Source organism: Amyelois transitella, chromosome 11 (genome assembly GCF_032362555.1).
Source record: "Amyelois transitella isolate CPQ chromosome 11, ilAmyTran1.1, whole genome shotgun sequence".
In the NCBI taxonomy this organism is placed as follows: domain Eukaryota; kingdom Metazoa; phylum Arthropoda; class Insecta; order Lepidoptera; family Pyralidae; genus Amyelois; species Amyelois transitella.
Genome location: NC_083514.1, coordinates 10,256,896 through 10,269,752, shown reverse-complemented (window position 1 = coordinate 10,269,752; position 12,857 = coordinate 10,256,896). Strand labels below are relative to the sequence as shown.

At 34.2% G+C, this 12,857-nt stretch overlaps 1 protein-coding gene across 1 annotated transcript in view; it reads left to right on the top strand.

The window, feature by feature from the left end:
- LOC106133283 (protein embryonic gonad) overlaps positions 1–12,098 on the top strand; it is a 122,566-nt gene extending 110,468 nt beyond the window's left edge. Inside the window, exon 3 of the mRNA XM_013332953.2 lies at positions 10,670–12,098. Coding sequence (XP_013188407.2) covers positions 10,670–11,590 — 921 coding nt within the window. The 3' untranslated portion in view covers positions 11,591–12,098. The remainder of the gene's footprint in view (positions 1–10,669) is intronic.
- The last annotated feature ends 759 nt before the right edge of the window (positions 12,099–12,857 follow it).

Below are 12,857 nucleotides of genomic sequence, written 5' to 3'. Positions count from 1 at the left end.
ATTATATGTATGTATGTATGTATGCAAACAAACAATATTCCTGGCGACACTTTGGCGACATTTGCATTTGAGTGAAGACCCTGGGGTTTGGCTTTGAACATGATTCTGGATTAGGTAAGTTAGTCTCAAGTTATTGAAGACGAAGCACCTCCTATCTGACGTCCAAACTCAGCACATACATACATACATACATACGGTCACGTCTATATCCCTTGTGGGGTAGACAGAGCCAACAGTCTTGAAAAGACTGAATGGCCACGTTTAGCTATTTGGCTTAATGATAGAATTGAGATTCAAATAGTGACAGGTTGCTAACCCAACGCCTAAAAAAGAATCCCAAACTCAGCACATTGACACGAATACATTGGATCATAGTTGCACATTCAGTTTCGCTGTTTTTGGGTCCACATCATCACCATCACAACTAGTTTTAAAGATTTAGATACTTTTGTCCATAAAATACGTGTTTAGAATCGATTGTGAGACGGAAATAATTTACATCAATTTAACCATATATCTGAGAATTCTATGGCGCCAAAAACATTTGCATACGAACAGGTCAATGGGTCGCATGTTATGGATTTAATTTATTTTATACACATTTTTATTAGGTAAATTTAAAATCAAAATTTTTTGGTACCTATACAACATTTTATATTTTATAAAAGAATATATTTATTTTTTGCTCTTTTATGCCAGTGTATTTATTTTTTCAACATTCATGAATATGTAAATTGCGTAAAATAAAATAAGAAATAATTTTCATGCTTTTTTTGTATTAAATTTTTTTTGTATAATCTTATTTTAAGTTAATGACTTTACTTACTTACTGAGTTAGTTTTCCAAGTTGATAACTTAAAAAGAAACTGTTTGCCTACGTAAATAAAAATTTTTAATCCATATTTCTACATACCACTTATGATAAAATTATATCTTCAATCAATAAAATTTTGATCAAATTTATTACTGAAATAAATTCACACCCGTTTTATTATAATATTGTATGAATAATTGTATAACTAATTTCGTTGTTATATGTTTTTATCAGATCCGGTATACATGTTTAAATTATGATCAAAAATTATGAATTCTTTGTGTTAAATATGTACTTTTTTTTAAATCCTCTTTTATATTTAAAAATTTATTACAAAATAAGTCTGTTAAAATAAATCTATACTTATATTATAAAGCTGAAGAGTTTGTTTGTTTAAATGCGCTTATATCATGAACTACTGGTTCGAGTTGAAAAATTCTTTTTGCGTTGAATAAACCATATATCGAGGAAGGCTTTAGGCTATATAACATCACGCTGGAAAATTATTCATCCTTGAGGGCTTTAATGGTGCCGAAAATAACTATTACACGCGGCGAAGTCGCGGGCACAGCTAGTAAAAATATAGGCATACTCAGTTACATTTTATAGGTGTGACATAAGGAAGAAATTACATACATACATACATATGATCACGTCTTTATCCCTTACGGGGTCGACAGAGCCAACAGTTTTGAAAAGACTGATAGGCCACGTTCAGCTGTTTGGCTTAATGATAGAATTGAGATTCAAATAGTGACGGGTTGCTAGCCCATCGCCTAGAAGAAGAATCCCAAGTTTATAAGCCTATCCCTTAGTCGCCTTTTACGACATCCATGGGAACGAGATGAAGTGGTCTTAATCTTTTTTTTTATTGGTGCCGGGAACCACACGGCACTGAAGGAAGAAATTAACATGGAATAATAGCTTGGCCTACTTATCCTAGTCAATATGGCTATCTGAAGGCGATCTTTTATATTCTCACGACGACGCGAGTTGATGTTGAGAAGGCTGGAAATATTAAAATGTTCATTTATAATCGCGAATCCACACACATGGGTGTGTAAATAAATAAAATCTATATTTGATGTGTGTTATTTATAATTTATACATTATATATAATCTCAATAATTCAAATTTCTATAACATACATACATACATATAATCACGCCTCTTTCCCGGAGGGGTAGGCAGAGACTACCTCTTTCCACTTGCCACGATCTCTGCATATTTCCTTCGCTTCATCCACATTCATAACTCTCTTCATGCAAGCTCGGCGGTTTCGGGTACTTTTGACCTGACCTTTTACCAATTTCTATAACAAAATTATATATTTATGTTTGTGACGCAAAAACTAGAATAATCTACAGATATCCTGTTCTCAATCATTTTAATTCTAAAACATAATAATATATTTTTTGTCTGTGACAAAAAAAAAACTACTTATTTAAGACCTCCGGCTGATTATTGTGAATTTTTTTAGAAAATTACTCTGAGTGCCAAGACCTAGACAAAATTCGATAGAAAAAATTAATATTTATTGTAAAAATACAAAGGTTACCTATATATTATTACTAAAGGTTAAACTTTTAAGCGAACATCTCTCAGTTAATGAAATAATTTATGCAAACACATGATTTCACTAAAAACTAATGAACTCGGCTCTAATTAGCTTGTTAAACCTGGTTAAACCGCTGTCAGTCCGCTGTAACCTTTCATAATTAAGATAAATCGGATTGCACGAACTACAACGCACATTCTTGTTGTGTTTTCTTTTATAGATGAACACATACATACATATAATCACGTCTATATCCCTTGCGGGGTAGACAGAGCCAACAGTCTAGCAAAGACTGATAGGCCACGTTCAGCTATTTGGCTTTAAGATAAAATTGAGATTCAAATAGTGACAGGTTGCTAGCCCATCGCCCTAAAAAGAATCCCAAGTTTGTAAGCCTATCCCTTAGTCGCCTTTTACGACATCCATGGGAAAGAGCTGGAGTGGTCCTATAATTTTTTGTATTGGTGCCGGGAACCACACGGCACCTAGATGAACACAATTATATTTATATAGTGTCGTGTGGTTCCCGGCATCAATAAAAACAATTTTTAATCAACATTGCATTATTATCCTAAGGAAATCTGTATATAAGGAACAAGTAAAATGTTTAACTTTAGCGCGTACACAGTATGATAATATTTGCATTTTTTTGCGAACAGTACTTCCCAACCGTCATCACTATAAATAATAATATATTGCATAAACATAACAAGTTAGATATTGATTGATGATCTGATTCTACAATTTAAAATAGGAACGACAAACATTATGCGCAAAAGCAGTAACAAATCAACTTTCGTATCAAATTCCCCGAACATTAACACGATTTTTATGTCGTATGCTAATCTTGGCTACTGGGTCTCTTATAATTCACATAACAATGGATGGATGGATGGTAGATCACAATAGTTCACGACTGTAAGTAGCTGAGCCACGGTCACTTGCTGTTCTCACGGGCGGGTACGCCTATCGTTCTGATAAGGTAGCGGTTTTATTGACGAAAAACAGCGACTTACTTGTCACTATTTGAATCTCAATTCCATCATTAAGGCATTCAGTTGAACGTGGCCTTTAGACCACCTCTTAATTCTTGTATTGTGACCTGTTGAAATCTGTTCTTCTATAATGTTATTATTTATAACTAAAGGATTTTCAACGCAAGAGTGAATTAATTTTAGATTCACAGAATACCAACTAACTTATGTTTGCTTTCATTAGCTTAAATTATATCATATATTATATTACCAATCAGACGGCTTTTTACTTACAACAGTTTCGGTCGTCCTGAGGACGTCCTGGTAAAGGGTCAGGTCAAGAGTACCCGAAACCGCCAAGCTTGCATGAAGAGAGTTACAAATGTGGATGAAGCGAAGGAAGTATGCAGAGATCGTGGCAAGTGGAAAGATGTATTCTCTGCCTACCCCTCCGGGCAAGAAGCGTGATTTTATGTATATATGTAACAGTTTCAGTATAAACAGGAAATAAAAAAGGAAATAAATATATTAAAATAAAATCGCTCCGCTCATCACTAAACGCCGTAAAAGGCTCACTTGAAAACCGCTCGCCCGCGGCGTTCCGTGCGTAAAGTAGCGATACTTCCAATCACAACGACCTATATACACCTATATTTATTGTAATGACGGCCATAAACTAAAGCTGATGTATGTCTGTTTGTTTCATTCAGTATCCCTTTTTGTGGTAAACGTATTGGCGTGATATAGTGCAGAAGATTATGATTGCATCTCTGCGTAAATCAAAACTTATTACTATTTGCTGTTGCATGTTTCATTATTTCTTCGCTCCTAATAGTTGCACCGTGATGTTTTATAGCCTAAAGCCTTCCTCGATAAATGGTCTATTCAACACAAAAATATTTTTTTAAATCGAACCAGTAGTTCCTGAGATTAGCGCGTTTAAACAAACAAACAATATCTTCAGCTTTAAAATATTAGTATAGATACTTAGAAAATGATTGCTTTATACGTAAATCTAAAACCTACACGCATTTAAATTTCTAGACCCTGTGCATTAGGTTGCTCTAAGGGTAGTGCGTTGTTGATTTGTCACTCAATCAGTCAGTCAGTGTCTATAAAAGCAAATCGAATAATTTATGTACCATTCAGATTTAAAAGGTAAAGCGCAAGTTAACGCATAGTAAATTGCGCAATGTATTTGCATACGCCAAGTCTTTAGACGGGTTGTTTGTCATTAGGAGTGACAAGTTGTTTGAAATCATGTAATTTATCGGTTTGTATATTGAAAACAACATACATACATACATATAATCACGTCTATATCCCTCCCGGGGTAGACAGAGCCAACAGTCTTGAAAAGACTGTTAGGCCACGTTCAGCTGTTTGGCTTAATGATAGAATTGTAATTAGATTTAGAAATATAATTCAAATAGTCACTATTTGGTTGCCAGCCCATCGCCCAAAAGAAGAATCCCAAATTTATAAGTGGCCAATCAGGCTTTGCAAGACTGTTGGCTCTCTGTTGGTCTACCCCGGTAGGGATTAAGACGTAATTGTATGTATGTATGTATTAGAGATAAACATCCAATGTTCCTTCTTCCAAAATCCAAGACCTTAGCCAATCAGATAACTTCTTTTTCATGTCCTTACCGGGAATCGAATCTGGAACCAATTTTTACTGTTCTCTTCTATCAAATATCAATAAAACAATAGGCCTTAGAATGCCATATGCTATTTTGAATACTGACAAATGACGAAATCCCAGAGAATTCAATTGCGTAGGTTTGAGTTCCCACGACTAAGAGATTTATAACCAAAACTTTTTTCTATGTAAATAATGACAATTTTCTACTGTCATTCATTCGAACGGATTATCATATTATAATATGCTTCTTTTTGACTTTCTTTTAACTCCCATCAAGAATGAAGGGTGCTGCAATTTTGAAGTGTTTATTTGTACGAGTATGTTCTTTATGTGTCATTTCCTGTTCATTGGTAGCAAAAGAAAAAAAATAGTGTGCGTCAGCTGATTTTATTATTACGTAGATTTTGATTAAGTAGAAATCCATTGTCTCTGCCTACCCCAATGGGAGACGAGCGTGTTGGTATGTACATATGTTTGTATGTATGAACAAGAGTAAACTTGTTGTTTTAAGTTTAGGCGATAGGTTAGTAGTGTAATTCCATCATTAATACCTCCAAATAAACGGTCTACCTACCCTGTTAAGGATAAAGATGTGATTATATATGTATGTTACTATATACATACAAATATAGAGTCACGTCTATATCCCTTGCGGGGTAGACAGAGCCAACAGTCTTGAAAAGACTGACAGGCCACGTTCAGCTTTTTGGCTCGATGATAGAATTGAGATTAAAATAGTGACAGGTTGATAGCCCATCGCCTAAAAGAAGAATACCAAGTTTATTAGCCCATCCCTTTGTCGCCTTTTACGACATCCATGGGAATGGAGTAGTCCTATTCTTTTTGTATATTGGTGCCGGGAACCATATGCCACAGAATAAAAGACAAAGTGAAATTTTACCAATTTAAAGTGAATTGGGTAGGTTCATGTACTGTTGCCAATACACTACCTTTTGGAACAAATTCAAATACAAAATTCAAATTCAAAATTTTAATTCATTATTATGGAACAGTTCAAATATCACTTAATAATTGTCAAATCTTTCGGTTTCACAACATTGGTTGACGTCAAATAAATTACTTAGCACTAAGTTTACTGCCGCTTCTAAAGCTTCAGTGCAGAAGAAGAGGTAGCAAACTGCATTACAGCATGTTCTTCAATAACGTCAACTGCAAAGACTATATATATAGGTTCTACTTAAACTTGTTACCTCTATTTTCCTACATACTCGCTGAATGGTCGCAGGTCGTAGTTCAAATGTCGCAATATGTTACGGAGATCCAACACAGTCCTAATCAAAGTTTCTTAATAAAACGTGTAAATTGCTCATTACCGGCAGAACTTGACGATAAATCGATGTGTTATTGCAAAGTTTTATTGCTTTTGGTCGAGTGTGTCTAATAAATACATATAGTCACGCCTATATCCCATGCGGGGTAGACAGAGCCAATAGTTTTAAAAAGAGTGATAGGCCACGTTCAGCTGTTTGGCTTAATGATAGAATTGAGATTGAAATTGACTTATACGAGTAAACTTGGGATTCTTCTTTAAGGCGATGGGCTAGCAACCTGTCACATTTGAATCTCAACTCCATCATGAAGCTATACAGCTTTACGTATCCTGCCAGTCTTTACAAAAACCGCCGGCTTTGCCTACCCCGCAATAGATATAGATCAAATCAAATCAAATCAAAATAATTTATTTGTAAATACAGGTAAATACAAAAATGTCAATACAATTAAGGTGCTCTGTATTTTGCCAAAGTGGCGTACAAATATAAAGTCATAAATAATAAAAAAAATAATTAACATTGATTACAGTTTGTCTTTTAGGAAGTCATCAAGCTTATAATAGCATTTCTCAACGAGTAGTTTATGAAGGCTTTTTTTAAATGTATCTAAACTGGCCGATTTAAAAGAGATAGGTAGGTTATTGTATATCATATATATAATAGATGTGATTATTATGTATGTATGTAAAGTGATATTTTAAGAATACACATTATTTCAGTAAGTCATTTATATTAATAAAATCTAAGGAAGCAAATCTAAGAAACACTTCAACTCTAATTATATTACCGTCCTTGTTACATAAAGGTCATTCACCTCACTCCGTATGAACCTCTCTTTATCTCGTACGAAATTGGTCAGCATGAATAAGGCTTATCTTCCACTAGCTATAAATATAAATAAACGTATACGGAACAAATTACACAGATTGAGTTAGCCTCGAAGTAAGTTCGAAACTTGCGTTACGGGATACTAACTCAACGATATTTTATAATAAATACATATATAAACATCCAAGACCCAAGCAAATAGGAAAAAGTTCGTTTCTCATCATACTCTGCAGGCTTAATCTCGACTCACAATGCCAATATACAATGCCAATCTCAATGCTAGAAACGCCATTTGGCACTCTTGAATTTCACACTAGCGCCACATTGAGGCGAAATCGGGCGGATATTGAGTGAACTAATTAATATTGAGATTGTGTTCTGGAACTTGGAATTCGTTATTCTTGAAGCCATTTTGACAGCTCTACAGCTCAGACTAAAACAATGATCTACCTAGATGTGTCTGTTTTCTCAAGATGTTTTCTCACACCGAAATAACATCAGTGTGCAATGAAACTAATATACAGAAAATAATCTTTATTTATTTAATTTTGGATCTAATTGTTCTTTGTGCCGTGTGGTTCCCGGCACCAATACAAAAAAGAATTGGATCACTCCATCTCTTTCCCATGGATGTCGTAAAAGGCGACTAAGGGATAGGCTTACAAACTTGGGATTCTTTTTTAGGCGATGGTCTAGCAACCTGTCACTATTTGGATCTGGATTCTATCATTAAGCCAAATAGCTGAATGTGGCCGATCAGTCTTTTCAAGACTGTTGGCTCTGTCTACCCCACAAGGGATATAGACGTGACCATATGTATGCATGTAATTGTTCTTTACTGATACATAGCATCTTTGATACATAGTTGCAATAGGATATTAACCTGTTTTATGCTGGCTTTTTGGGATAATGGAGTGGAATAATATTATTTTTTGATCCAAATCATTTTTCTCAATTTCAAATTGAAGTATTTATATGTGAACACTAGACCTAAATAATATTCTTAAGATAACCGAGTCACGTAGCGAGCTCAATTAAGTAGTTATATCTTTGAGATGCGCCCATAAGGAAGCCGGGTTATCGCAAATTTCTAATCTTTTTGCTCGTATGTTTTCGCAAATCTCCGCAACTGGACTTCTTTATTAACCAAACTCAAATATGTTTAGTATATTTTAAATGGGAACATATACTGTCCGCTCCGCAAGGAAAAAAAGTCGTGATATATAAGCGATTTTGCATTTGCGTGGCAGTGCGTGTTCCATTTGTGTAAAATAAAACAGGTAGCGTCGTGTGGTTCCCGGCACCAATACAATAAAGAATAGGACCACTCCATTTCTTTCCCATGGATGTCGTAAAAGGTGACTAAGGGAAAGGCCTACAAACTTGGGATTCTTTTTTAGGCGATGGGCTGGCAATCTGTCACTGTTTGAATCTATCATTAAGGCAAATAGCTGAACGTGGCCATTCAGTCTTTTCAAGACTGTTGGCTCTGTCTACCCCGCAAGGGATATAGACGTGACGTAGCACTATGAATACATACTAAATCCAACAAAATTCAAATCTGATGGCCTTTTACTCTCAAAATTAATATGTAGACCTGAATACCTTTATGTTCCTTGTTACCTTTAAGTTCGAATTATATAACATAGTATTCGTTTTTAAAATATACTTACCTAAATTGGATTTGCATATGACAAACATAGTGTAAAAAAACTAAGATTTTTTTTATTTTCTTCTTGATTTTTCTTTTAGCAAAATTAAATTTAAAAAAAATTAACAAAGGCTTTCTTTTCTAAGCGAATCTTTAAAAATGCAAGAGAATTCTTATTAAATTGTTAAGTAACACTATTCGGATATCCATGATTCACTTCATGAACTAGTTTGTAATGTTACAATTCGTAAACCACAGTGCAATAAATTACAATATGTCATTCCAACGAGATAACGGTCTGAAGTATGCCATAAATTTTATCTGTGGGTGACGAAAACGTCTAGTTAAATTCTCTTTGGTATGGTGATCAGAAACTGTTTGAATATGAAATTTGTCTTAAATCAACTTTGAATGGTATAGGCCGAATGTCAACAAAGCCTTTGGATAAACTTCAGACGTTTTTAAGATCGACGTCATCAGTCGAAAACCAGATAGAATCAGTCGACCTTGCAAGTGATATAAATGTATATATGATCACGTCTTTATCCCTAGCGGGGTAGACAGAGCCACCAGTCTTGAAAAGACTGATAGGCCACGCTCAGCTGTTTGGCTTAATGATAGAATTGAGATTCAAATAGTGACTGGTTGCTAGCCCATCGCCTAAAAGAGGAATCCCAAGTTTATAAGCCTATCCCTATATATATATATACTATAAATGTACCTAATAATATGTATGTAGGTATTATTTGCAATAACAGTATTTTTTAGAACGCAATAAAAGATTAATAGAATTGTATCATGTAAAAAGTAACATAACTTTAAATATGTTGAATGAGATGATTTCTCGAAAGTTCGAACGCAATCAACGCTCAGTTCTAAGAACAATTAGATCCAAAATTAATGTAGACACAATTTTAATTTCAAATTATGAATATTCAAATAAGCCGGACGGCAATAAGTGCAAATTGCAATACGAAATTATTGTTACAATCCAAAATAACGAGACAGACGGTTATTTACATCGGAAAGTGTACGCCGCGAGAGAAACTGTAGCAGGATCACATATTTTAAGCTTTTGTACGAGTTTAATTGAGAGAGAAGAGACTCATGTCGTTCCCAGCGGGTTACTTCCAAATTTATTAAAAAAATCCGCGAAAGACCCCCATTATTTAAGTCGGAGGCTAAAGGAGGCTTCAGCAATATTAAGTGTGAGATATAGCCGCGTTCGCGTTGACCCAGATTTTAATGCCTCGCAACGCTTTTTATGATGACTTTTTGAAAAATGTAGTTTTTAATTCTGCGCCAAAAAGTTTCTTCCATTTGGTCTCGCGACTTTGTAACTGTTTTGTTTGGTTTATTTTTATTGTCAGCGGTTACATCATCATTATTTATGAATTTTAAACTTTATATTATATATATATATATTAGTGCCGTGTGGTTCCCGTGTAGTTTAAAGTCAATCTAGACGAAACCTTTTAAAAATGTTCATTTAGAATTTGCTTACAACTAGTCACTATTTAAATATCAATTATATTAAATATAAATCCTGTAAAGAAAGAGACTTTATACATACATAAAGTAACGTCTATATAGACTATATCCCTTATGAGGTAGACAGAGCCAATGGTCTCAAAAAGAGTGAAAGGTCTCTTATAGGTGTATGATTCAAATAGTGACAGTTTGGTGGCTCGCTTACAAGAGAAATGCCAAGAAGAAATTGAGATTCTAAAAGATGGAAATCGGAAAATAATTCTATACGAATTAGGTGTTTAACGAGATTATCATTCTATATAACATACATCTTTATTATAATGTAAACTATATAATAGTATGTACTATTCCAATCTCTGTATCTACGAAACACGTATCGCTGACAGTACTAACATTATATTTTTCTCTTGTTTCAGTCGTTCTTCGGGAGGACATACAACAATATATCGTCGATATCTGAATGCAAGAACAACAGCGAATGTGTCATCAATAAGAAGAACAGGACGGCCTGCAAAGCATGTAGATTACGAAAATGCCTCCTTGTTGGCATGTCTAAATCTGGGTCAAGATACGGCAGGAGATCCAACTGGTTCAAAATCCACTGCCTTCTACAAGAACAGCAGCAACAACAAATAAGTCATCTACATACCAACAAATCACCGCCTAACTTCAACACATCCATCAATCCATCGTTTCTGCCAAACAATCTATTACCAGCGGCCGCTCTGGCCGAATATTACAAGAACTCAGAGAAGAATCATTTCACTGATGACGTTACCAGGCAAAGCGTCTCACCATCGGACTCAGGCGCATCATCAGCTGATCCGGAAGACGACAATAGTTCAAGAAGCACCAGTGGTCTAAGCATCTTCAGACCGACATCTTCTCCAAGTAGTGAGAAAGATGTTAGATTACAAGTTGTAAGAAATCAAACTAAAGATGTGAGAAGAAGAAAACCACTAACAATGCCACCGTCTCCTTATGGGCCGTTGTCAGCTTCACCGAGTTTTTCACCAAGACCGTTTCTGCCTGCATCTTTACAGAATTTCAGAAATGTCCCACCAGCAGTTGCTACTTGGCAAGTAAGGAATGGAGGTGAAACTATACTACATTCTCCGGCGGTAGCTGGCGTAGCAATAGACCAAGATCAACCCATAGATCTCTCAATAAAATCTACAGCTGTTCTATATAGAAGCCCTAAAAATGATGAAGTCAGCGATTCAGAACCTGAGCTGAGAATTGATTTGGGTGAAGACACTACTAAGGACATAATGAAGAATCCTCTTGATCTGTCTCTAGTTCCGAAAAGGACTGAAGAAGTGCCAATGACGGGTTGAACATATTAAGCCACGTTTCTTTTTTATTTATTGTGTAAATACTAATCGATTGTATTTTAAAAATACTCTGCCATACAGTATTTAAGAAACTTGTACATTCCTTCTTTTCGTTTACCTGATTTGACTACCAGTTTTTAGTAAGTTATAATAATTAATTGTTTAAGTCGACTGTCGCGAATGAAAGTTTCAATATAGTAGTTTCTTAAGAAATTTCATAATTTTGCTCAATTCGATAAAATCGTCGATAAAATCGGCAGTCTAAAACTAGGGTACAAGCTGATATTGAAAGGATCTGTGTAACTACAATTTTTTTGTATTATTTCTTGTATTTCTTCTTTCTTCTATAGAGCTCACTTGTACGAGTATTTGTAGCAGCTATTCGATGGTGTCATATTAAAGAAAGGTTAAGTTAATTTCTCTTATGTAAGTTACTTAAATGCCAGTCTCAAAACTATGCCAGTGTTATTTTTACCAGTAGTTTTATTAGAATAATGGGATCCACGGCCAGTTAGCGGATGCTCAAAATTTAATGTACAAATATTGTTTTTTTTTTTCTATAATATCTTGTAAAATATTAGGTGATTTGTATGAAAAATTGTCTTAATATTTATTTCTCTAGTTTATAGGCCAGTGTAATGAGTCATTTCTTAAGTAGGTAATAAATCACATAGCTAATAAGTTAGTTCTTTTGTAATTTATATAGTAGCTTAGTTTAATGGCTTGCATGTTACTATTTTGTTGTTTGTTTCGTTTTTTTTTTTTTGAAGATTTTAATTAATATTTTATACATTCCTGCTAAGATGCTCGTGCCAATAGTTAAATTTAAATTTATTTATGGACCATTAATATCTGAGTAGTACTTAATCCCGCTTTATTTGTTTTGTAAGACAGTTTGTTTTCCAATGGTCATAAAAAGAAAGCTGTAAGTACAGACTTTTAGGTACAAAATATTACAAATTTGTATCATAAGAGGTCGTTTAAATGAGACCGTTTAAATAAAATCTAAATCTAAAATCTGATATAGAAATTATGTAACAATAGACAAAAAGCTTAATTAAATACATAATCCTGTCGCCTTTATTTTAAAAAATACAGCTATTTTAAACGAGAAATTGTATGATTTGAATGTTCATTTCTATTTCAAGCCTCGTATGAACAAACCTATGCTATCAGGAGTTTTTTTTTTAAATAAACAATATATTTACCTTACATATTCGTTAAAACGTTAACAAAAACATTTAAAAAAATCACAAAAATATGAATTGTA